Source organism: Diuraphis noxia, unplaced genomic scaffold, assembly GCF_037042655.1.
Source record: "Diuraphis noxia isolate RWA-SAM2 unplaced genomic scaffold, SU_Dnox_SAM2 contig0001, whole genome shotgun sequence".
NCBI classification, from domain to species: Eukaryota; Metazoa; Arthropoda; class Insecta; order Hemiptera; family Aphididae; genus Diuraphis; species Diuraphis noxia.
The window spans coordinates 45,175,498-45,197,965 of NW_028301711.1; the positions used below are offsets into that span (position 1 = coordinate 45,175,498).

Here is a 22,468-nt window from a genome sequence, read left to right on the forward strand (position 1 = left end):
TAGAAAAGTTCAGTTCGCCACGCCCATTGACAGTATGACTGGAACGTATCTACTATTTTTTTTATAATGAGTAATGACTATACCTACTATATACATATTGTTATAATATTCTGTATTTTTTTTTTTTTTAATTAAAACCAATATATTTACAATCTGTATTCTGTATACATTTGATACAATAAGTAAATTGTATAACATTATTTACAAGGCATGTGGGCGTGATAGAAGGGGGCATCCAGTGACACTACTTCAATAATAAATTTTGACTTTTGATTTTATTAATAAGTTTTTTTTATGCTGATTATTGAAGTAAATCACGTGACCAGTTATGTTTAAGGCGTCGAGGAGGATTGTTGGGAATGGTGGCAGAGGAAAGATTAGAAATCAGAGGATTAGGGTGATTGTGAGTGTGCGCGTGGAAATTCGAATAATATATACGGGTGAGAGTAGGAATGGTGCACATTTTTAGGTCATTATGTAAGGAAATATTACTAACATACCACGGAGCTTTGGTTATTAGCCTAAGATTAATTGATTGAAACGCTTGGAATATATTGACGTTGGATTTTTTGGCTGAGCCCCAAAGTTGGATACCATAAGTCATAGCCGGGCGAATAATTTGTTTGTAGATTAGTCATTTATTGTAGAGTGAGATGTTGGAACTGAGAAGAGGTCGAAGTTTATGTAATTTGATATTTAAGAATTAAATTTTAATTTTTATGTGTGTCGCCCAGGTTAGCCTTTTATCGAGATGAACACCTATTTGACCAAGTTTACCTTAGGAATTATTTTTTCGTTAAGGAATACAGGAGGGCTGTCGTTAGGGCGGAGAGTAAAGGTGATATTGTGTGATTTATTCTCATTAATCTCAATTCTCCATGATTTGAACCAGTGTTGCAATCAGTGGTGTATTTAAGGTTTTTCCGCCTATAGACACTTTTCAATTCGTCGCCTTCCCCCCCCCCCCTTCATCCTTCCTACAATTTAATTTTCAGACTAATTACTATACAAAAAAATGTTGTCTTTATTATAAGAAATCGAACCAGCATAGCCGCATTGAATTCGCGTGTTTTGTTATCTATGTGCTCGTACTGTGTTGCGTATGTGTATAATATAGTTGTAGGTACATGTAGATAGATGAAATTTTGAGCGAACAAAAATTAGTTGAGTTTGATTTCATCAAATGAAAATACTTTTTATAATTTTGTAAAAAAAAAATCGTTGAAATTTGCCGCCCTCCAATGTTGCTGCTCTAGGCCCGGGCCTATAATAGGGCCTGTGCCTAAATATGCCTCTAGTTGCAATTTTAGTGAATGATTTGAAGGTTTTTTGTTGCTATGTTGATGTCAAGTTTGAGGAAATTATACCAGTATCGTCAGCAAAGGTGGCTAAGATAGTGTCGTTAGAATGAGGAATATCAGCCGTGAATATGTTATATAGAGTAGGGGCAAGAATGCTGCCTTGTGGTACACCTGCTTTAATGTGATGGACTGTAGAAAGTTCGTCATCACATCGCACCGAAAAGGAACGGTGGGCAAGAAAGGATTTGAGGAGTAGATTGAGTGGGGTAGGTAGAAATCGAAGTTTCTCGTATATAAGAGGCCGCCGTGCCAAACTCGATCGAACGCTTGGGTCACGTCTAAAAAAGCACCTGAACAGAACTGTTTTTGTTCTAAAGAAGATGCTATTGTGTCGACTATTCTATGGATTTGGTGAAGAGAAGAATGTTTATTTCTAAAACATTGTTTTTTTAATTTGAAAAAAAAAAATACAATTAAAAATCGAAAATTTCATAAAATGCCTAAATTGCAATAAGCAGAAAATCACCGTCATTCGTCCAGCGTTCACAAGTTTATTATTATTAAATTACTAACGAATAAATTAATATAAATTTCGTCGATATTTAATGAGAGTATGATTGATAATCACAAATTCACAACCGTTACTCGATAACGACTTTTTATCCTTTTTATCGAAAAAGCGAATAAAAAAAGTCTCGGCTGGTATGCCGTGAGTTAGTCAGGTCGGTGGGGAAAAGTGACGTCACGTGTGCGTGGAGGCCCAGGCCGTCGACCTGCACCGTCGTCAGCCGGCGGGCCAAGTGCCCAAGTCGCCGTAATGAATATAACGATGCGACGATGCGACCTTCCCATGCATAGAGTAATATTACTCTATGTTCCCATCGCACTACATCATATTTTGTGTCGAATGATAGCGTGTGCGGCGTTCCGTCGAGATAGTGACGTCACGGCGTATCACTCTCGGCGACGGGGCGACTACGACGACGATAGTACGATACGTACCCACGGCCAGTGTACCGTTAATCGCTCACAAGTTACGGATTCACTACTCGCTACTCCGGTACTCACAAGTGACATTAACCCCGCGGCCAACGACAACGCGAACGTTGCTTCTGTCAGTGTTCGTTTTATTCGCCGTTCTCGCAAACGGCACGATCGCTTCACGTGGTTACACACTCGGCCTTTACGCCGTCCCCGCGAAGTATCGCGTATTCTCGCACTGCCCACATTTTCAATGAATGCCGTTGTCGACGACGACTGCAACATGAGCCAGTCACGATCAGAGTTCCGCCGTCGTGCTTGTCGCGTCCGTCCGTCTTGGCGCTCGTGAATCGAGCTATGTTAGATTTAGGTGAGTGTCTGTGCGTCCGAGTACCTACCGACCTCGGGCAACACTGTATAGTAGACCGCAAAGACCACAGGGTCTCGATTGACAACTACTGAGCCTCTCAGAAACTGTGCACTGCGGTATCTACTGTACCTCCTACTGCTCATAGCTACTGCCCTATGTCCGTTTTGAATGTAATTGTAACACACAAATGCACAATGTTCATCATTATTCATTACCCAAACTTGTGACATTTATTTTTGATTAACTCCAGAGACTGTTCTTAATATTGTTACATTAATACGTTTAGATATTAGAAAAATGGGTGATCACATACAAAAATATGCCAATGATAATGACATGAACCTTAAGAATTCGTTTTGGAAAAAAAACATTAGAAATCTTCCTGGAAGGTAATGTGTTTTATTCACTTGATATGTGTAATATGATATCATCTAGACATTTTTTTTTATTAATAAAACATTTTTAAGTATGCGTGATTTGAATTACAGAGCAAGTCCTAAGAAAGAAAGCAAATCTGTATCTTCTTCAGCTTCGACTTCGTTTGATGATTTCCAAGAAAGTGTCAGTGATGCATGGGAAATCGAAGCTGAAGATGAAATACTACGTATATCAGGTAAATAACCTATGATTTCAAATTTTTATATTATACTGTCCTAGACTCATAAATATTTTAATAATATACACTTTTGGCATGTACACAATAAATAAATAAATTTTGATTACCTATAGTATAAATGGAAAGCATTTTTATAGGTGCCTACTAAAACACAATGCATGGAAAGTTTTTTCAAAAATGAATGGAATTGAATTCAGTTTTTGTTCCTGACTTAAAGATACTAACAAACAATTCCTAATTTCATATTTTCCTATAATATGTTATATTTATATTTATTTTCCTATATTTCATTATTTCCTATATAAGTATTAAATATGATAAATGGTTATAATAAAATTCAGACATAACTCAAACTTCGAGTATCCTGTAATTGGTTCTTTTGTGTATGTTATGTACAGTTATGTTATTATGGGGCCAGAAACAAGTTTTTTCAATATTTTTTTGATGCCCATCCTCCAAAAAAAGTCTACAGTTCTACACATTTAAATTTTTCATTTATTTAGTAATTTTATTATTATTACATTTCAGGTATCTAATGTATAACAATAAAAACATAAAATATGTATATACAATTATAAAACTAATTTAACATAAAATTAAATCTTTTCCATTTATTTATCTGTGTTTCATAAATCTATTAAATATTTTAAACATTTATAGCTTTTGTTAGATTTTATAATTTTTATAGTACATTTAACTATGCTATTAAGTAATAAACATTTGGTTATTGGCTATGTCAAATGTTACATTTTGTTTATGAACTTAAATAATAATAATTTATTAGGCACTATGTTAATAATTTTAGTCTACATAAATAAGTTATGAGCATTAAATAGTACTTATCATGGTTTTTATGCAATTTATATTTTTATGTACTTTTCATATTTATTTATTAATAAATATATTTTTCTTAACTGACTAGTTGTTGTTTACTCTTAATTAATTTTTAAAATTATAATTAATAATTGATTTATTATTATATGTACATTATACATGAAAACAATTTCCAGATCACGTATTTCTATTATTCTGCAATGATGTATTAAATATACTTTTTTAAGTTATAATATTATTGAGCAAAAAACATATCTATGGTATTGTAGGAATATACTAGGTTTTGAATACATATCTATCTTCATTAATTTTAAATCAATTCAGCTATTGTTTTATTTGTATAATAATTTCAAATATGATAGCTCTGAGGCATTGAACAAATTAGTTTAGAAAGAAAATTGTTATATATTTAGATAAAATATTTAATAAAAAAAAAAATTATAAGTTTAGTAGCAATAAGACAATATTACACGTGAATTGACTCCATCTTACTAACACATAACATGGCCATTGTATGATTTTAAAATGCTCATAACTTGCTTCAAAATTTATTTATTTTTATTTTAAAATATAAAATACAACTTATGAGGCCTAGATAATAATATTCTCACCTTTAAATTTGATAATAGCCCAATTGACTTTAATAGATATTAATAATAACAGAGAAAAAATATTATTTTGTATTTTAAGTGTGCCATGTTATGTGTTAGCAAAACAGAGGTCAGAGACAAAACATTCAGGTATAATGTCTTTTAACTGTGATAACAAATTTTTAAATGATGACTTCAAATTAAATCATATTTGTATGAGCAATGATTATTGATTAAATAGCTATATTATTAAGTAGTTGGGTCTTGTAGACAAACCCGGTTACTAGCTGTTATTAGGTAATTGCATAAATGTAAAAAAAAAAAATTTTCTCTACTACAATTACATTTTTACAAGGGTCAATCTTTTAAAATATTTAGTCATAATACTACACTAGTTTTATATTACTTTGCTGCTTTAGTAAACGATAAAATTATTAATAAGAAACATTTAGCTCAAAGTTTCTAACCTTTTTTTTAGTTCATAAATCACTTAAAGATACCATTTGTTTAATAATGGCTATTAAGTATCTATAGCAACGGTCGGCAACTGGTGGACCGCGGTCCGAATCCGGACCGTGGAACGCAGAAAGCCTCCGGATCGTTGACATGTTTTAACATTTTTTCTTCATATTACTATTATAAAAACATAAAGATTTGGCAAACATTTTTTTCACTGGACCTCTTTATTTTTTATTTTAATCATCCGGACTCCAATAGAAATTACTTGCCGACCCCTGATCTATAGATTAAAATTATTCATAGAACATAGTAAAATATAAAAGTATTTGTGCACGGTCGTTAGAATTGTATCTTTTAGTAAGTTAATGCCTGTTAATCTAAATACTATATTCATTAGGGTGGTCTTTATTTTTAAATATTTAATGTTTTGTGACTGATTCCCCTAATTAGGTTTCAATATGTATAAAAATGACATATTATACAAAATTTAAGCATAATTAGATAAGCTTAACCCGTGTCCCAAAGTGCTCAAAAGTTAAACATTGTAATTCATAAAATTAACAAACAAATTAGATTATAAATACGAGTAAATACATATTTTATAAAGAAAATCAATTTTAATTTTATAAATAATTTAAAATAATAACTAAATTTTTAATCAATTTAAATAAATATTTTATATTCCATGCATGTATTATAATTTTTCCATAATAGTGCTTTTGTTTGTATTTGAATATTATTGCCTATATTCCGTCACAACTTGAATATACTGTTTCTGTTCTTCATTTTTGGAACCAATCTTGTTAAAGTCTTCAATTAATTTATCAGCTCGTTCAGCTGTACCATTCACAACTTTTAATTTTCTGATAATTTCTTTACCCTGTTTGTATTCTAAATTATTATTCTCCCAAGTTAATGGTGGTGTTTCAATAAAGTTATAGCTTATATTGAAGGTTTTAAAAAAAATTAAAGTTTTATTTGAAATAAATGATTTTATTATTTTATTTATAAAACTTGGTATTTCATTTAATTTTATACACAAACATTTTTCTAAATTGATTGAATCTCATTCTACATCACCTAACCAAACCTTGAACCATTTTTATTTTTGTATCGTTAGAAATGTCACCATTTAAAAATGCTGCAAATCCAATCATATTTAGAGACAAATACCATTGATGATTGATACATTTTTTTTTTTTGTGTAACTTTAGATAACTTTTTATCTATTGTTTTAATAAGGATAAAGACAAAATTTGTAAATCTGGGCATGATGCTAAATAAGTATATAGCGTATTGAACCATGCTTTAACATAGCAACAAACAATAAAAATAAAAATATCACAAACTGAATTGTATTCTCTTTGTTTAATTTTTATTCTTAACGAAGTATAAATATTTTTAAACTATTTATGGCCTTCGACATCTAGCGAGCATGATGAATTGTTCCTGGTACTTGAAATAAGATTCCACGAGCAGAAGTACCATTTAAAAAGATAACTGTGAGTTCAAGAAATTCTCAGTAATCTTCCCTACATTAAACCTTAGTTAATTCAGTCGTATAAAATTTTAAAATAATTCCTATTGAATTATTTGAATGTTGACTAACTTTAGTGGCTTGGAGTCCATGTTCAAAGTTGTTAAGATTAAGTTTTGGCTACGCTAATTGTAACTGTTGAAATAAAGTTAAATCAGGTAACAATTTACCATCCCACTGTAAGATTATTGCATTTAATTTAGATGTTGAAAATGTTTTATGAATATTGTTTGCTAAAACTATACGCGATTGCTCATGATACCGTTTTATACTTTTATGGAAGATCTGTTTACAACTAAATCACTTACTTCAACGTTAAGTGCTTGTGCTACTGCAATAATTATATGCACTGCGTCTCTGTCACTAATTTTACTACGGCCAAGTGCTGCAGATAATTTTTCCGTCATGATTTTTTTTACTATCTCGTATTTTATTTGTGATGGTGATTGAGTATGTGAAATATTGATTATAGAATTTAAAAATTAGATCGTACAGACAGATCTGATAAACAGTCAACTGTAGTAGAATTTTTAATTTTGTTGGAAAAATCTTCATCACTGCGATCAGTAGAATCTCTTTTCACTTTCAACAAAATCAAGTAAAAAAAAAAAATTTTGGCATTCGTGTAGCAGGTGATCTACGGCCTCTTTTTAGGTGTATCAGGTGATCTACTGTAGTTGGTCATTTACGATTATTATTACCTATTATTATATGTACATTATCGCAGATCGCAGTGGGACAATATTGCGACAACAATTAATGACATTTTTTATAAAATAACTACGAGTCATTAGCAATGTTGCTGGATAGGTTAGTTTCAAATTGTTCGTTGGTTGGAGTTTGTCTATAATGCGTGCGTCTGAATTTTATAAAATAATTGTTGATGAAAAATCAACAGTAAATTTTTACAACTACACAATTTACTTCCAAATGAGAGTGAAACTCCAAATTGTAAAAAATGTGATTCTGAAACAAACATTGTGATCAGAAAAAACGACTGGCTCTTGGTGAACAAAATATTTTTTTACAATTTTTAAATGATACTAAAAATGTTCACTGTAATTGAAATTATAAACTAACTCCTCGGTAGACCACCTGCTACACGAATGCCAAATTTTTTAATAATTTTTTAAAAACAAAGGTATAATTAAAGAAAATTATGAACTAACGTCTATTAAAAGTAGCAGCACATTGTTAGTTATGACTTTTTTCTAGCATTTAGTTTCTCTTGTAGTCTTTCTTTTTTATTTTTAACTTTTCTCATAATCATAAATGGACAATCTGCATTCTACACCAGATAAATGACCAGTTCTTCTCTTTTGGCGTTATAAAGTTTAAAAAAATTTGTCATCCTTCAAGTTAATCATTTGCATAGCATTGGCTTCAATTACTTCAAATAAATCTTCTAATTGATCTGATAACTGTTTTTCTTTATTTATTTGGTTTTCATTTTTTCTTGTTGCGTGTTTCTGTAAATTTCTGTAAATTTCTTCAATTTTCTTTATTTGTCAACACAACATAGAAAATCTCTGGATGGTATTTGCGCTTTTTCCCAAAACACAATTGTTTCTTTTAAAACTAAAGGACAACTCAAATTAAGCTTCACTTTTCTAAGATTATAAAATAAATCCTTGCATGTTTGATGGCAATTAACTGCCTATTATTTGATTTGCATCATCTTCGATCAAGTATAATTTTGTTTGATCACGAAGTTCATATGCTAGTGACATTTTAATGACTCATATAAACGCACAGTGCAGTAACGATACCAGTGACTTTATAATGACTAACAATAAATATGAACATTCACGGTCGCCACAATTATTAAGTAATTAGGATAAAAATGGAGAATTGTAAGAATGAACAATTATAATATGAACTGTATCAGAGAGGTATTTCATAGGTTCATATTATCATATCACATCTATGTCTACAATTTACTATCGATTTTATCCAAATATTCAATGAATAGTACTTTTAATGACGTTCAGAACTCTGTTGTTGAACAATATCTACATCAATCACAAATTGAACCCAAATCCACTTCAATGACTTGGAAGATTGGTCTTACTTTTTATTTATTTTTTAAATTATAAAACTTAATTTTTTAAAGTTTTTAAGTAATTTAAATTTTTAAAAGTTTTGGGGCACAGATTAAACTTACCAAATTTTGTGTACACCAACTACATTTAATTGAAATACTACATATACCTCACCCATGGGTACAACTAACTCTTGATAAATAAAATACCTCAAATACAATTTTCAGTAGCCTTTTATAATCCTATTGGATTATTATTAGGAAATTATTGATAACAATATTTCTCAAAAATCTAAATTTAATGTAGACATAATATTGTAATTTTTGTGGAACATGACATGACCAAATCATGCATCTGCGTGGATGCTTGGCGGCTAGGAAATATGGACCTGTTAGTATAGTAATTTGATTGCCCATAAAACTGTTATCTATGAAAAACAATTTAGTCATTTGTTTACCAGGTATTATAATTGTGATGGATTTATCGTTTACTATTTAAAATCAATTATAAATATATAATATTATCATCTGTTACATTAAAAAAAAATTAATTAGATATAATAACTGGTTATAATATTATAATATAGTCTTTTGTATATTCAGTTACTATATTTAGTTTTACTAATAAAGAAGAATACTGGCCACCTTCACTGATAAATTAGTTAAATAGATAATTGGTCTTTTAGAAAGAAATTTCAGTAAGCAGATAGGGCGCCTATTATAATTTATAAATAGTATATAAATCTTATGTAAAATGTGAATACATAATTTAATTGAAAAATAATAGTAACAGAAATGATTTAAAAGTTATATTTGCACTGTTTAAAAAAAAAAAAAATCAATGTTTAATGATAAAATTTAGTCTATAAAAATAAATTTAAAATCAAGAGGATTGGAAACGGTGATTTTCTGTCTTTGTCTAACATACGTGGGACATACAATACGCCTGACAAAAATTAAGGTACTTCTAGTTTTTCGATTTAGAATATGTAAAGATGTGTTAATTGATATACAAGTTTACTTTGCATCGATCGAATCACTTTTTCAGTTGTAGTAATATTTTGATAAGAATAAATATTTTAAATTTTATAAATTCATCAATTTTTTTTATTAAATATATTAAAAATATGCTTCGACTGATGCAAAGTAAACTTGTATACCAAATCAAAAATCTTTACATATTTTAAATCCAGTAACTAGAAGTACTTTAATTTTTATCAGGCGTATTGTATGTTTCACGTGTGTTAGACAAATACAGAAAATCACCGCTTCCAATCCCCTTAATATTAATATGATTATTAAGAGATTTAATTAAAATTTTAAAATTTGTTTATTTAATGAAAATTTACAATCTAAATTAAGTATGATTTGGTAAATAAGTGGAGTAATACGAGATGGTGAATAAAGAACAATGAGTAGGAGTTTCACACTAGAAATGCTTGAACATGAGTGCACACAAATAGATTTTTTTTTATTCGTTGTTTATTAGTTTCATAAATAATTTAAATTTAATTAATATACTTTTTGACAATATTATAATAGATGAATAAATGATGAATAGTTTCAATAAAAATACAAAATACTTGATGTTGAATACAGATAGTTCTAATGCATTCTCCTAAATTGGATAGATTGCCTCAATCTAGTAATAATTGTCTGATACACATATCAATGCAAACAATTTTCTCATTATGATAATATTTATTTTATTTGTAGTTAATATATTATCTTTTTCTTTTGAACATTTCCTAGCATATTTTTTTTTAAACTATTAGTTACATGTTAGTCATAAATTGCATCCAAGTATGTTAAAAGGATGCTACTCCCGCATGTGTTGTTTCCGTCTTACAAGTGTGTAGCTTACCAAATTTTATACACAGCAAATCACGTTTAGCTGTTTAGCTCCATTAGTTTAAAATTTAAAGTCAATTGACCTCTTATAAAAATTAAAGATAACATTATTATCTAGGGCTTCTCATAGGCTTTTTATTATATTTTCATTTCAAAGCGAATTATGAATATTTTAAGATAAACAAACAATTTAAAAATACTCATAACTTGCTTTAAAATTAAAATATAAGAAAAATACTATGAGAAGCCCTCGGAAATAATGTTACCTTTATTTTTATAACAGGTCATTTCACTCTAAATTTTAAACTAACGGAGCTAAACGTGATCTGCTGAGCCCAAAATTTGGTATGTTACACACTTGTAAGATGGAGACAACACATGCGGGTGTAGCGTCCTCTTAAGACAATAATCATAACTAAGGTATATTTTGATACTTAAACTATTTATTTAATTGTAGTTATAAATACTATATGCATTTTTATTTGTTTGCTTATTATTTTTTCAAATAGTTATGTTTATTACTTTACCCTTCAGTTTTATTTTGTATTTTCAACCCATTGAATTTCAGACGTGAAAATTTCAAAGCGTGTGGCCCATTCTGCTGCTGTCAATGTAATTAATAATCATAAGGCTTCGATTGAGGAAATTCATAAATCAAAAAACTACTCAAACTCTGATCGTAAGTCTTATTGTTCTAGGAATTTCATCTTATTGTATTTGTAAATATGGCTTAATGTTTTATCATTTCCTGTTAAATTGTGTTGTTTGTTGTATTTATGTAATTGTCACAGTAATTTGTCAACGCTCCTTATAAATTAATAACACAAAAAACTTATTCACTATTGGTTTTTAAATAGTAAATAATTTGTACACAATCATTAATCATGGTTTAGTATTTATTTTTAATGAAATATTATATGATTTAGTACCATATGGTTATTTGTTAACACAGATTGTGTGTACTTTATAGCTATGCTACTATAACTATATGCATTCAACATATAGAAAATAGGCATAGGCAGAATATAGGGGGGGATTTACCCACCTATTACAATATATAGTACAACTACTTTGAGAGATTGATAGAACTCATGTCTAACGCATGATCTTAGTATTTAATAATACATAAGTATTATTTAAGGCCTAAGTCTAACATTGTTATTTTCTATGGGTTTCATTTAATTAGTGGAAGAATATAATGTTATTAAACAATATTTACGCAGCTTATAAGGTTTTTTAGTTAACTTAGCCCCCTCCCCTCACTAGAAATTTCAATAGATTTCCTACTATAGCTGTAGTAGTTGTATACTTAATATTTTTTGTAAAAATGTTATAAGATAAAGATTATAATGTACAAGAAAGCATTTTAGCAAACATTATCTCAAATAAACATCATTATTGAACACCATTTAAGATACCAGTTAAATGTTTATGTTTCCAAATTATAAATTACATTTTATTCACTTTTTTAAGAAAATATTGAGACAACTATTGTAATTTCTATAAGTTTGTCTAGCCTCTAATTTCATTAGTGGAGAGTATAAGATTAGCTAAAATTTTGTACACCAAACATTTAAACTTTCTTCTCAATAAATATTAGTTTATTTTATAATTAATAGTTAAATTTTGATTTTTATAATTTTTCTTATTAAATTCAATTAAATACTTTACATTGATTATATTTCATGCAGTACATTCCAGTGTAACGTTTATATTTTATAATTTTGTATATGTAAATAATTCTATATTTCTATTATGTATGTATGGATAAAATATAATCGTTTCATTAAAAAGTCTTAGCACTATAAGGTCTCTTTATTCTACCATTTCATAACTTATGTTGTTTTTTGTTATCAAAATATGCTTATTATTAATTTACTATATAACAGGTGGCATCATCTTAAAATGATATATTCCTGTAGTATATATTAAAAAATAATATTTGACTTATAATAAATCCTAAAAAATTAAATAATGCTATAAAATTATAAATAGACCATTAAAAAAAAAAACTTATGGTTATAATTTATTTGATTATCATTCAAATTTGAACAAATTGTAACATTAACTTTTTAATTTATACATTCTATACCTGGGATGGCCAACTTGCAGCTTGCGAGCCATATGTGGCTTACGTCATAGTCGTATAGGGTTCACAGCTTATTAAATATAAATAATATTTACTTATTAACAATAAAATTTTTATAATTGCTTTGCTATGATTAATTTTTAATAAAAGGCAAATTAAAAAAAAAAAAAAAAAACAATAAAATTATAAATTGTATACCATGTATTTATAAACATTTATGCTCTTGATATCATTGTATTTATCCATGTGGCTTGTGAACGTATTCATGGTCACCCCTGATTTATACAATTGTTGTATTATAAGCATAACGAGGTTCAGGGTTGTTTTTACGCTTGGTGGCTTTGAAGTGACTACTTAATTAATCCCTGAGTAGAATTTATATCATTTTTTGAAATGTATATCTATACTGTGTGTCCCAAAAATCAGGGCCCACTTTACTACTCATTACCATGTAAATATTTTTCAATTCTGCTTGCGGGACATTATACTAGACTAATGGATCGTAAATTTCTATGACTTACAATGTTTTTAACTCATGTATCTTGCGCATGCGCTATAAAACTTATTTTTTTTAAATGGCAACCCGTAATTTAAATATAATATTTGAGTTCATGGATTTTTTCAAGCCATTTTGATGTATTAACTTGTATTCTAAACCCAAAATTGACTAAACTAGAGCTAAGTAGAATTTTAAAAATTTAAAAATTCAATTTAATTATTTTTTTTCTAACTGTACGTACTTTTTTTTTTTTAAACACCATGAAACAAACAATCAAAATTATTATTATAATTATTAAATTTTATTTCTTGGTTTATGGTGACATCTGAGGATGATCCATTATTAATTAATCATATTTTGTGGACTGATGAAATATTAAATAAGCAAAATAATCGTTATTGGTCGAATGAAAATCCTCACTGGGCTGTTCCTACTAACTTTCAAACATGTTGGAGTACAAATGTATGGGTTGGTTTGATTGGTGGTAAGTTACTTGGGCTCCATTTCTATGACAGAACTTTAACGGGAAGAAGATACGTAGATTTTTTGCGTAATGACTTGCAATTACTCCTCAATGATTTACCTTTAGACATACATAGAAATATTTATAATCAGCAAGACGGGGCCCTACCTGCTTATAGTGCCCCGAATTTTCCAAGAATTTTTGATAATAAGATTTGGCGAAAATTTTTATTGCAACGCATGGACCAGTAGAGTGGCCCCCCAAGGTCACTAGATCTAACACCGTTAGATTTTTTTTGTGGGGGCACTTGAAAAATGTTGTGTATGCTGATCCTCCAATAAACATCCAAGATTTAAAGAATAAAATTACACACGCATGTTACCTCCTTAACAAAAACCAAATACTGGCAGCAACTACTATAGTGAATGTTTACGTCGATTTGAGGCATTAAATTTACATGGCGGAGGAACTTTCGAACAGTTTATTGAATAGTTTATGCTTGTAATTTCTGTATATTAAATTTTAAATAAAAATGTATGGTAATACTTAAAAAAAATAATAAAAATTTTGGTTCTTGAAACACATGTTTAAACTATGTTATTAAATTGTAAATAGTTAATTAGTTTAATATTAATAATAATTTTGATTGTTTGATTCATGGTGTTTAGAAGAAAAAAATAATTAAATTAAATTTTTTAATTTTTTAAATTCTACTTAGCTCTAGTTTAGTCAATTTTGGGTTTAGGACACAAGTTGATACATCAAATTGGCTTGAAAAAAATCCATGACCCCGAATATGATATTTAAATTACGAGTTGCCATTTAAAAAAATGTAAGTTTTATTGCGCATGTGCAAAATACAAGAATTAAAAACATTGTAAGTCACAGAAATTTACGATCCATTAGTCTAGTTTAATGCCCCGCAAACAGAATTGAAAAATATTTACATGGTAATGAGTAGTAAAGTGGCCCGTGATTTTTGGGACACACGGTATACATTTAACAGTAATTGCATATTAACTAGTAGATAACTTAAATTAGTCTTTTTAGAAAAATATTTGCAAATAAATTATACACTGATGGATATGGGATGTTTATTTATTATTCTTAATTTTACCATTTTTATGGTGAATTTGTTGCCAAGTACATAATCATTTTATATTAATTCATAAAATAATATGCGAGTACTAATTATTATATTAAATAAACAAATATTTATGTATCTTTATTTTTTTATAGCACAAGGAGAATCTAGTTCACAAACTTATAAAGAATCTCGAAACATAGAGAATAGAGTGAATTTTTCCAGTAAGTCTTGAAATTAATTATTAACTTAATTTAAAATGTTTAATGACTCATCAATTTAATTTTTTAAGATTCTGAAGTTGATACAAATAAATTAACAAAATTCCAAGTGTTGCTTGAAAGTAACTTATTAAATTTAGATGATTTGAAGAAACTTAGTTGGTCTGGCGTGCCTGTAGAAGTACGTCCTATGACATGGAGACTATTAGCAGTAAGTTAATTTAAAATGCCTTGAAAATAAATGTCTATTGAATCATTGTATTTTATATAAATTATATTGTCTAAAACCTTTTGACCAATCAGAGAATGTGTCAGTTCTGCGCATCTCCACATGACACACTGCCACAGGTAGAACCAGTGTGGCATATGAATGCAAAGAATCAACTGATTTTTGTCAGGCCAAAGCACATTTTCTTGGTAAACAGAGTATAATATGTAATTTATTTAAAATCAATTATTTTACAAGTTATAAGATTCTCACAATCCTAATATTAAGTAAAAATACAATACTAGCGAAACCAAAATTATTAGTATTTTATTTGAATTTAAAACAGTTTAGTAGGAAAAAATTCAGATAATTAATATTATTAGACCATAAAATAGACTAAATCTTGTATTTTACAATTATAGTATTTAAAATAATTTATAAATATATAAGGGTAATTGATTTAATCTAAATTCACACCTTTACATCACATAAATTATGTCCCTAATTTATAATTTTATTTCATAGGGTTATTTACCAACTAGTGCTGAACGTAGACAAGAAGCTCTTGATCGAAAGCGTATTGATTATGCAAACCTTGTCAAACAATATTATGATACAGATAAAGATGAAGTGTACAAAGATACTTATAGACAGGTTTGTATTGAATAAATATTTTTGATTTTTATTTTAACATTTGTTTATGGTTATGTATTTTTATTATCTATAGATTCATATTGATATTCCACGTATGAGTACTCCTCTTTTCCAACAAACAACTGTGCAAGAGATGTTTGAAAGAATTTTATTTATCTGGGCAATTAGACATCCTGCATCTGGATATGTTCAAGGCATGAATGATTTAGTTACACCTTTTTATGTTGTCTTCTTGCAGGAATATCTCCCAATAGGTACTAGTATAATAATGTTATTAGTAAAATTTTGTAAAACTATATACTATTTTTATTTTTAACATTGATATATAACAGTATTATAATAAAATGTTTTAATTTTTTAATTTGTATTATCATTAAACGTATAACTACAACTTAATAAAATCATAAAATAACTATCTACTGATATTTTAAGGTACAAATATTGAAACACTCGATGTAAGCTCAATATCAAAAAAGGATCGAGACTCTCTAGAAGCTGATTCATTTTGGTGTTTGTCAAAGTTTTTGGATGGTATTCAAGACAATTATATTTTTGCTCAGCTTGGAATTCAGTATAAAGTTAACCAGCTAAAAGAACTCATTCAAAGAATTGATGGTGATTGATGTCTTATTTGTTTTAATGAGATAAATAATTATTCAATATTTATTTAGGCACACTACATGGACATTTAATGAAACATGGAATCGATTACTTACAATTTTCATTTAGATGGATGAACAATTTACTAACAAGAGAATTACCACTGAGGTGTTCAATAAGGTTGTGGGATACATACCTCGCAGAATCTGATCGTTTCGCTACTTTTCAGCTTTATGTATGTGCTGCATTTTTGTTGCATTGGCGACAAGAATTACTAGTAGAAAAAGATTTCCAGGTAATTGAATTTTAATGATTGCCTCATTATGTGTTATTAATCAAGATACTTCTTCTAGGGTCTCATGATAATGTTACAAAATTTGCAAACACAAAATTGGACAGACGCTGAGATCAGCTTATTAGTAGCTGAAGCCTATAGATTGAAGTTTACATTTGCTGATGCTCCAAATCATTTGACTACAAAAAGGTGATGATTTCCTGTCATATTGATGACACACCTTTATATAATATACATAATTGCATATACCACAACCGTATTTATTTTTTATTACCTAGTTAAGATATTATAATTTATTATTATTGATTATTCTGCCGTTTCTATTGTTTATTTTATTTTAAAATAAATTGAAATTCATAATTTATACATTTTACATTATTAAGTTTACTGTATATATTATATTGATTATTGTCAAAGTTATTTAATATATTTTTGTTCATATTTTTATTGTTGTTGTGCTCCCAATACAGGGTGGATTATTGTCATTAGTGTACAAATTCTATATATATATTTTTATTATTTCTATTATTTTATTTTAAACAAAATAAATGATCATTAATTATGGTTTTGACCAGATTTTAATAATAATAAAATAAACAATAACATAATTACAGATGTATTGCATTTTATGAACTTATGGTTCATTTTCAAACATATCTGTTAACATAGTTCTAATAAAAACATTAAACTGTATTGTGTAAAGTTGAAATTGAATTATAGGTTCATTTATAATCTCAAGTCATATATACATATATATTTTTAATTTTTATTCTTAATATATCACATACATTTTCTGAATATGATATGTTCAACATTGATCAATTTATCTAACCAAGAGGTGAGCCGATCACTTTTAACCAATAATATAATATAATACATTTGAAACTTTGAATTTATATCTAAAAGCATGAATCAATAATATTTTATTTGTCAATATGGTTGTTAATACATTTACAGTATAACCACACACAGAGCTAATAAAATACTAGATGATGCATTTATTAATTTTTTTCCTTCTATTAGTTCTAATATTGGATTGTTAAAAAAAACCAATATCGATAAAACTGATTTAGCTGATATTGGTTTGCTTATCGGTTCAGCCTTAGTTTATACAATTTTTAAAAAATCTTAATAGCATTCAAATATTTTAGAAGCACACATGTACATTGTAATCTCACGTCATTGTTTAAATCACCTGCAACTTAGATGATTATTTCAATTAATTAAATTACCTGACTCAATCCAAAAAAATGTTAAATTATGGTTAGAAATCCGTATCGCAGTTCTTAGTCTTTTGGGAAAGTGTTATAACTGCATTTTTGAGTCACTGATAGTTTTTTTTTAAGAACCTATTGAATACATAATATGCATCTTTAATAATGATTTTATAGCCAGTGCTTATTATTATATTACTAAAAATAGAATACCTATAAAAAAAAATTAATGATTAATTCTTCTTATTTCAGTGTCCGGTATTTTTTGCAATTATATTTTATCTATCCAGTAAGATGCCAATTTTGTAACATAATCATTAATCTTATCCACAAATTCAGTGATTAATGTAAACTAAAACTAAAATATTAAATTTTAGTAATAAAAAAAATAGTATAAAAATGTACATATAAGTATATATTACTTAAGAATCATTTAAGTCTATTGATAAACTCGAATCAGAATCATCTCCAAAACACTCAATTGCTGTATTCCGTTTACAAGCAACCATGGCTATTTCACTAGCAAAGCTTTTACTAGGTAATTGCATAGAAAATCTTTCATCTTGAGGCAAGTCTAATGCGACTTTACGCACTTTATTTATATACCGTTCTTGTCTCTCATTACATTCATCGTCATCAGACAATTCATTTAACTGTGGATGTTTTTCTAACAACTTGCATTCTCGTTCTTTCCATTCAGCTTGTTTATCTTTAAGCGCCACTTTCAATTCTAACATTAAATTATGATTGTTAGACTTATCAAATATTACTTCATTATAAAATGTATTTTCTACTTGTTCAGTAGGTTCTTCAGATACACCAAAAAATAATTCATCTTCACAAACTTCTTTGATTGTTTCATTGGTTTCTGTATCTATATGTTCAGTTACTTCAAAAGAATCATTAGTTAATAAAGTTTTATCTGTTTGATTATTATTTCTTTTCAGAATGTTAATTTGTAGAGTTGAAATAAGTTCATTAAAAACACTGACTTCTTTTACCAAAACATTCAGTGTACTATTTATATCATCAATGTTGTTTGCTGAAGAGCTTTCAATCGAGTCTTCCATGAACCGTACATGCACCATCATGTTTTGTAAAAACTGTCGAATACTATATATTTTCACTTTAAGATCAGAATTTATATTCGTACCTTGAATTGGTTGTTTACTATGTTTCATTGCATTATTTTTAAAAATTGAATAAATATTATACTCATCATATAAAACATTATATGAGCTTGAATACACTTCTTCAATTTTGCCAATAGTTTCAATTAGACGATTTACTTGAAAATAACTGTAAGGAGTCCATAATACTGGACATAAACATAATGCTGACTGTTTCAAGAATTCTGATTGTAGTAAAAAATAAGTGTACTTGGCTTTCTGAAACATAATATTATAAAAAATAAAATTATGTCTCAGCACAATATATTTTATAAATATCAAAATATTTAAAACAAGATTAGAAACCATAATTTGTATTAGAATAATTATTCCAATTTTAGGTAGGTAAGTTTTATTTTTTTATTTAATTTTGTATGTATCATTAAATCTGAACATATTTAAAATATTTAAATGTTTATTACTTCAAGCTGTACTCACATTTATATTTTCAATTGAAGTGTTTTTTAAATCAATTTTGCAATCTGTACGGTACAAATAAACAATGTTGGAAACAGAATCTTTTAGAGGAAAAAATGAGTGAACTTCAGATACATTATGTACAAGATTATTGATCAAATCTTGTAACACAGTTATAAGTAAATATTTTAATTCTGGCATCAATAAGTATTTGAAGGCATTAGGGTTTTTACCAGCATATGTATGAAAACAACTAAAATAATAAAAAATTGCATAATATTAAACAATAAAATAAAACTAATTAATAAGTAAAATAAGTTAATTTAAATAAAAAATAATAATAATTTGTATGGTATTTAGATCATAGAATAACCATGTGTAGTTTTTACGACCATCTATCCAAAAGAGCAAGAGTAATGATCACAAAGTAAAAAGAATGAAAGCTAAAATAGCAAAACTCAAAAGTAACAGAGACATCACCGGTATACATAAAAACAAAAATAAAGTGAAGATAAATAAGTGCAGTCATGATGGTTTGTATGAGAGCGTGATGGGACTTAAGAGTTTAAAATTATCTGAGATTTTTTTATTTTCATTTTCATTTTTGTATTAGTGAATATTTAACCTGTAAACACAACCTTTTAGAAATAAGTATAAACATTGTAAAAGAATACATTCAATGAACCTAGCCACCATATATCAGTCAATGTATCAAATCTATTGAAAAAGTAGAAAATATACTACTGCTAGATTTCAATCTATAAAATTATAATAATATTTTGTTACACTTGTAGATATTTGCAGCTGAATTTTCACAATATCAAAATATGCTTCGACACTTTTTTTAGTACAGAATTTCCATTTTAATATATGCACATGTATTTAATATTTCAAAACAACAAATTTTGATATCTATAGAATCCATGGACTGATTTTCTGCAGCGTATATTCCATAAGAGTGATACCGGCTTTTTATGTTATACTCTTTACTTTTATTATTATTATGATAAACCACTTATTAGGAGATAATCAATAACTAGTAAGTATTTTTTTCTTTTTTTAAGACTGATATATTTATAATTTGAACTATAATTAAAACTAATTAAATTGAATGAAGTTATTACCTATTATGGAGATTGTTACATTCTTGAAGAAAATGAGTAGACTTTTGTATCAGCAGAGATAATTTTTCCATGGATTGGATGGTTTTCATAACAGTATTTTTAATTGTTCTACTTTGGTTTAAGTTATACAATACGTCCATAAACACACAACCAAACCAAAAAATGAACATGCCTATTGTTGTCCATTCATCCCAGTATTTTGAAAAAAACATGTTCATAAGACCACAAAATACGAATAATATAAGTAGAGTAACACTGAAAATTAAGATTGGTAAACATTAAGAATAAAATTAATGTGCTATTTATATAACATACATTTGGATTAAAATTGGATATGTAGATGATCAAAAATACTAACAAAAATATTAGGTTATTAGGTCTGATATTGTTATTATCATGACATAATGAATTTATGGCAATATTGTATACAGTAAAACAAAAAATGGTATCTTATTCACTGAATTATGGTTAAATAATAAAAATCAAAACTTTAATCAATTTAATATTTAAACACATAAGTTGTTATTTCATACTTAATAATTAATAACTTTATGAGATTTATTCTAATATTTTGTACCTTTTCCGTTTTGTAAGAAATAGAGGATATTTTAAGTGATCTGATGGAATGAATTCCTTAATAAATAAAGTATCTTCTTTGAAAATAAGTTGACTCTCCATGATCATCTTGATTAATGTTACACACAATCCAAAATCCTAAAATGATATAAGTTTTTATTTTAGCAAATTTAGAAGCCTTGAATTTATTGCTCTTTAAATTTGGTTCTCTGACACTTTTAGATTTCTACCCAATTCTAATAATGATTACCTACATACCTTTTGATTTTGGATTGATCTCATTATTTTCCTTGGATATTTTTGCTCCTGTTAAAAAAAGGAAATAATATCTTTATAGGTAAATAAAAATGTATAATCTGTATGTAGTTAGGTATCTAGTGTGTAGTGTACTTTTTAACATTGGTATTTCAAACTTACTTCAACTGGACAAAAATTTTCAATAGGTTTTCGTTTAGAAACTTCAAATTCAGAGTATCCAACCGCATTCAAATACTTTTGCAAATCTGTACCCTGAAATATTGATCAAACATAAACTAGAAATTCGCTAGGCTAAACTGGTGTGAATAAAAATGCGCAAATCTATTTGGACCACATTATTTACATGGTTCATTGTCCCAGTGCTGTGACAAAGTGGGATTATTTAAGGCTGGTTTAGTCAAGCGAATCTATAGAAAGAGTTACAAGAAAAATAATTTACAATATTTTATTATTCTAGTACTTAGTACTTACGTCTGCGACAACATCTTCGTCATCGATTTCCATCTTGGATACAAGAATTTAATTCTTAAACGTTAATGCCACTGAAACATTTGAATTGTGTATTTTTTATATTATTTTCCTACTTATTTCTCAAATAGGTACTTTAGTGTCAACAACATATTTATTCATTCTATAATTATTTATTCGGTTATCAATACTTAGTTATGTTATCAGGTTGATATGAATAGTTGTAGATATCAGCACAATCATGGCACATTCATAGTATCAGTCGAACACAATGGGAGCATGCTTCTGGTAACAAACGTCGAATAGATGTATTAGTTTTTTTTCAATTTAAGTTACGACATTTTAAATTCTTACCCAATTATTATTTAATCTAATAGACCATGCAAAATATATGAAATTGTGTAACTAAACAAATAAATAAACGATTAATTTGGCTAATATTTTTAATTGTATAGTAGCCAGTAGGTATATAATATATATATATATTATATGGTTTGACGAATCTGTAGACAAGTCCCGAACGTACATGTAGTTAGGCACCTACAGGTA

The 22,468-nt window shown here is 27.7% G+C and overlaps 2 protein-coding genes across 4 annotated transcripts; one reads left to right on the top strand and one right to left on the bottom strand.

The window, feature by feature from the left end:
- The first annotated feature begins 2,311 nt into the window (after positions 1–2,311).
- On the top strand, positions 2,312–18,046 carry Tbc1d22 (TBC1 domain family member 22). 3 transcript variants are annotated; one of them, XM_015515229.2, is made up of 11 exons: positions 2,312–2,652; positions 2,939–3,041; positions 3,141–3,265; positions 11,149–11,259; positions 14,871–14,939; positions 15,008–15,147; positions 15,670–15,798; positions 15,872–16,052; positions 16,231–16,413; positions 16,470–16,693; positions 16,752–18,046. In XM_015515229.2, exons 1-11 carry the CDS (start codon positions 2,640–2,642, stop codon positions 16,884–16,886), a joined length of 1,413 nt encoding a protein of 470 aa, XP_015370715.1. In that variant the 5' UTR covers positions 2,312–2,639; the 3' UTR covers positions 16,887–18,046. The 3 variants fall into 3 exon arrangements, with proteins under 3 accessions (XP_015370715.1, XP_015370717.1, XP_015370716.1); XM_015515230.2 differs by lacking the exon at positions 2,312–2,652 and adding an exon at positions 2,683–2,822; XM_015515231.2 differs by lacking the exon at positions 11,149–11,259.
- Positions 17,440–22,109, bottom strand: LOC107166531 (uncharacterized). The gene is made up of 9 exons (XM_015515234.2): positions 21,923–22,109; positions 21,611–21,703; positions 21,452–21,499; positions 21,195–21,331; positions 20,618–20,872; positions 19,515–19,746; positions 18,330–19,295; positions 18,121–18,265; positions 17,440–18,042 (listed from the first exon to the last, which is right to left on the bottom strand). The coding sequence occupies exons 1-7, from the start codon at positions 21,953–21,955 to the stop codon at positions 18,330–18,332; spliced, it is 1,764 nt and encodes a 587-aa protein (XP_015370720.1). The 5' UTR covers positions 21,956–22,109; the 3' UTR covers positions 17,440–18,042; positions 18,121–18,265.
- Positions 22,110–22,468: the final 359 nt, after the last annotated feature.

Bases quoted from the DNA above. Each gene is read 5' to 3' on its own strand.
- Tbc1d22 (XM_015515229.2), top strand. The intron at 15,148-15,669 runs GTAAGTTAATTT...TTTATTTCATAG, and splicing joins TGACATGGAGACTATTAGCA to GGTTATTTACCAACTAGTGC. The intron at 15,799-15,871 runs GTTTGTATTGAA...TATTATCTATAG, and splicing joins ACAAAGATACTTATAGACAG to ATTCATATTGATATTCCACG.
- LOC107166531 (XM_015515234.2), bottom strand. From the start codon at position 21,955: ATGGAAATCGATGACGAAGATGTTGTCGCAGAC. The intron at 20,873-21,194 runs GTACAAAATATT...CTTAATTTTCAG, and splicing joins TTTCTTACAAAACGGAAAAG to TGTTACTCTACTTATATTAT. The intron at 19,296-19,514 runs GTGAGTACAGCT...ATTATGTTTCAG, and splicing joins CTTCAATTGAAAATATAAAT to AAAGCCAAGTACACTTATTT.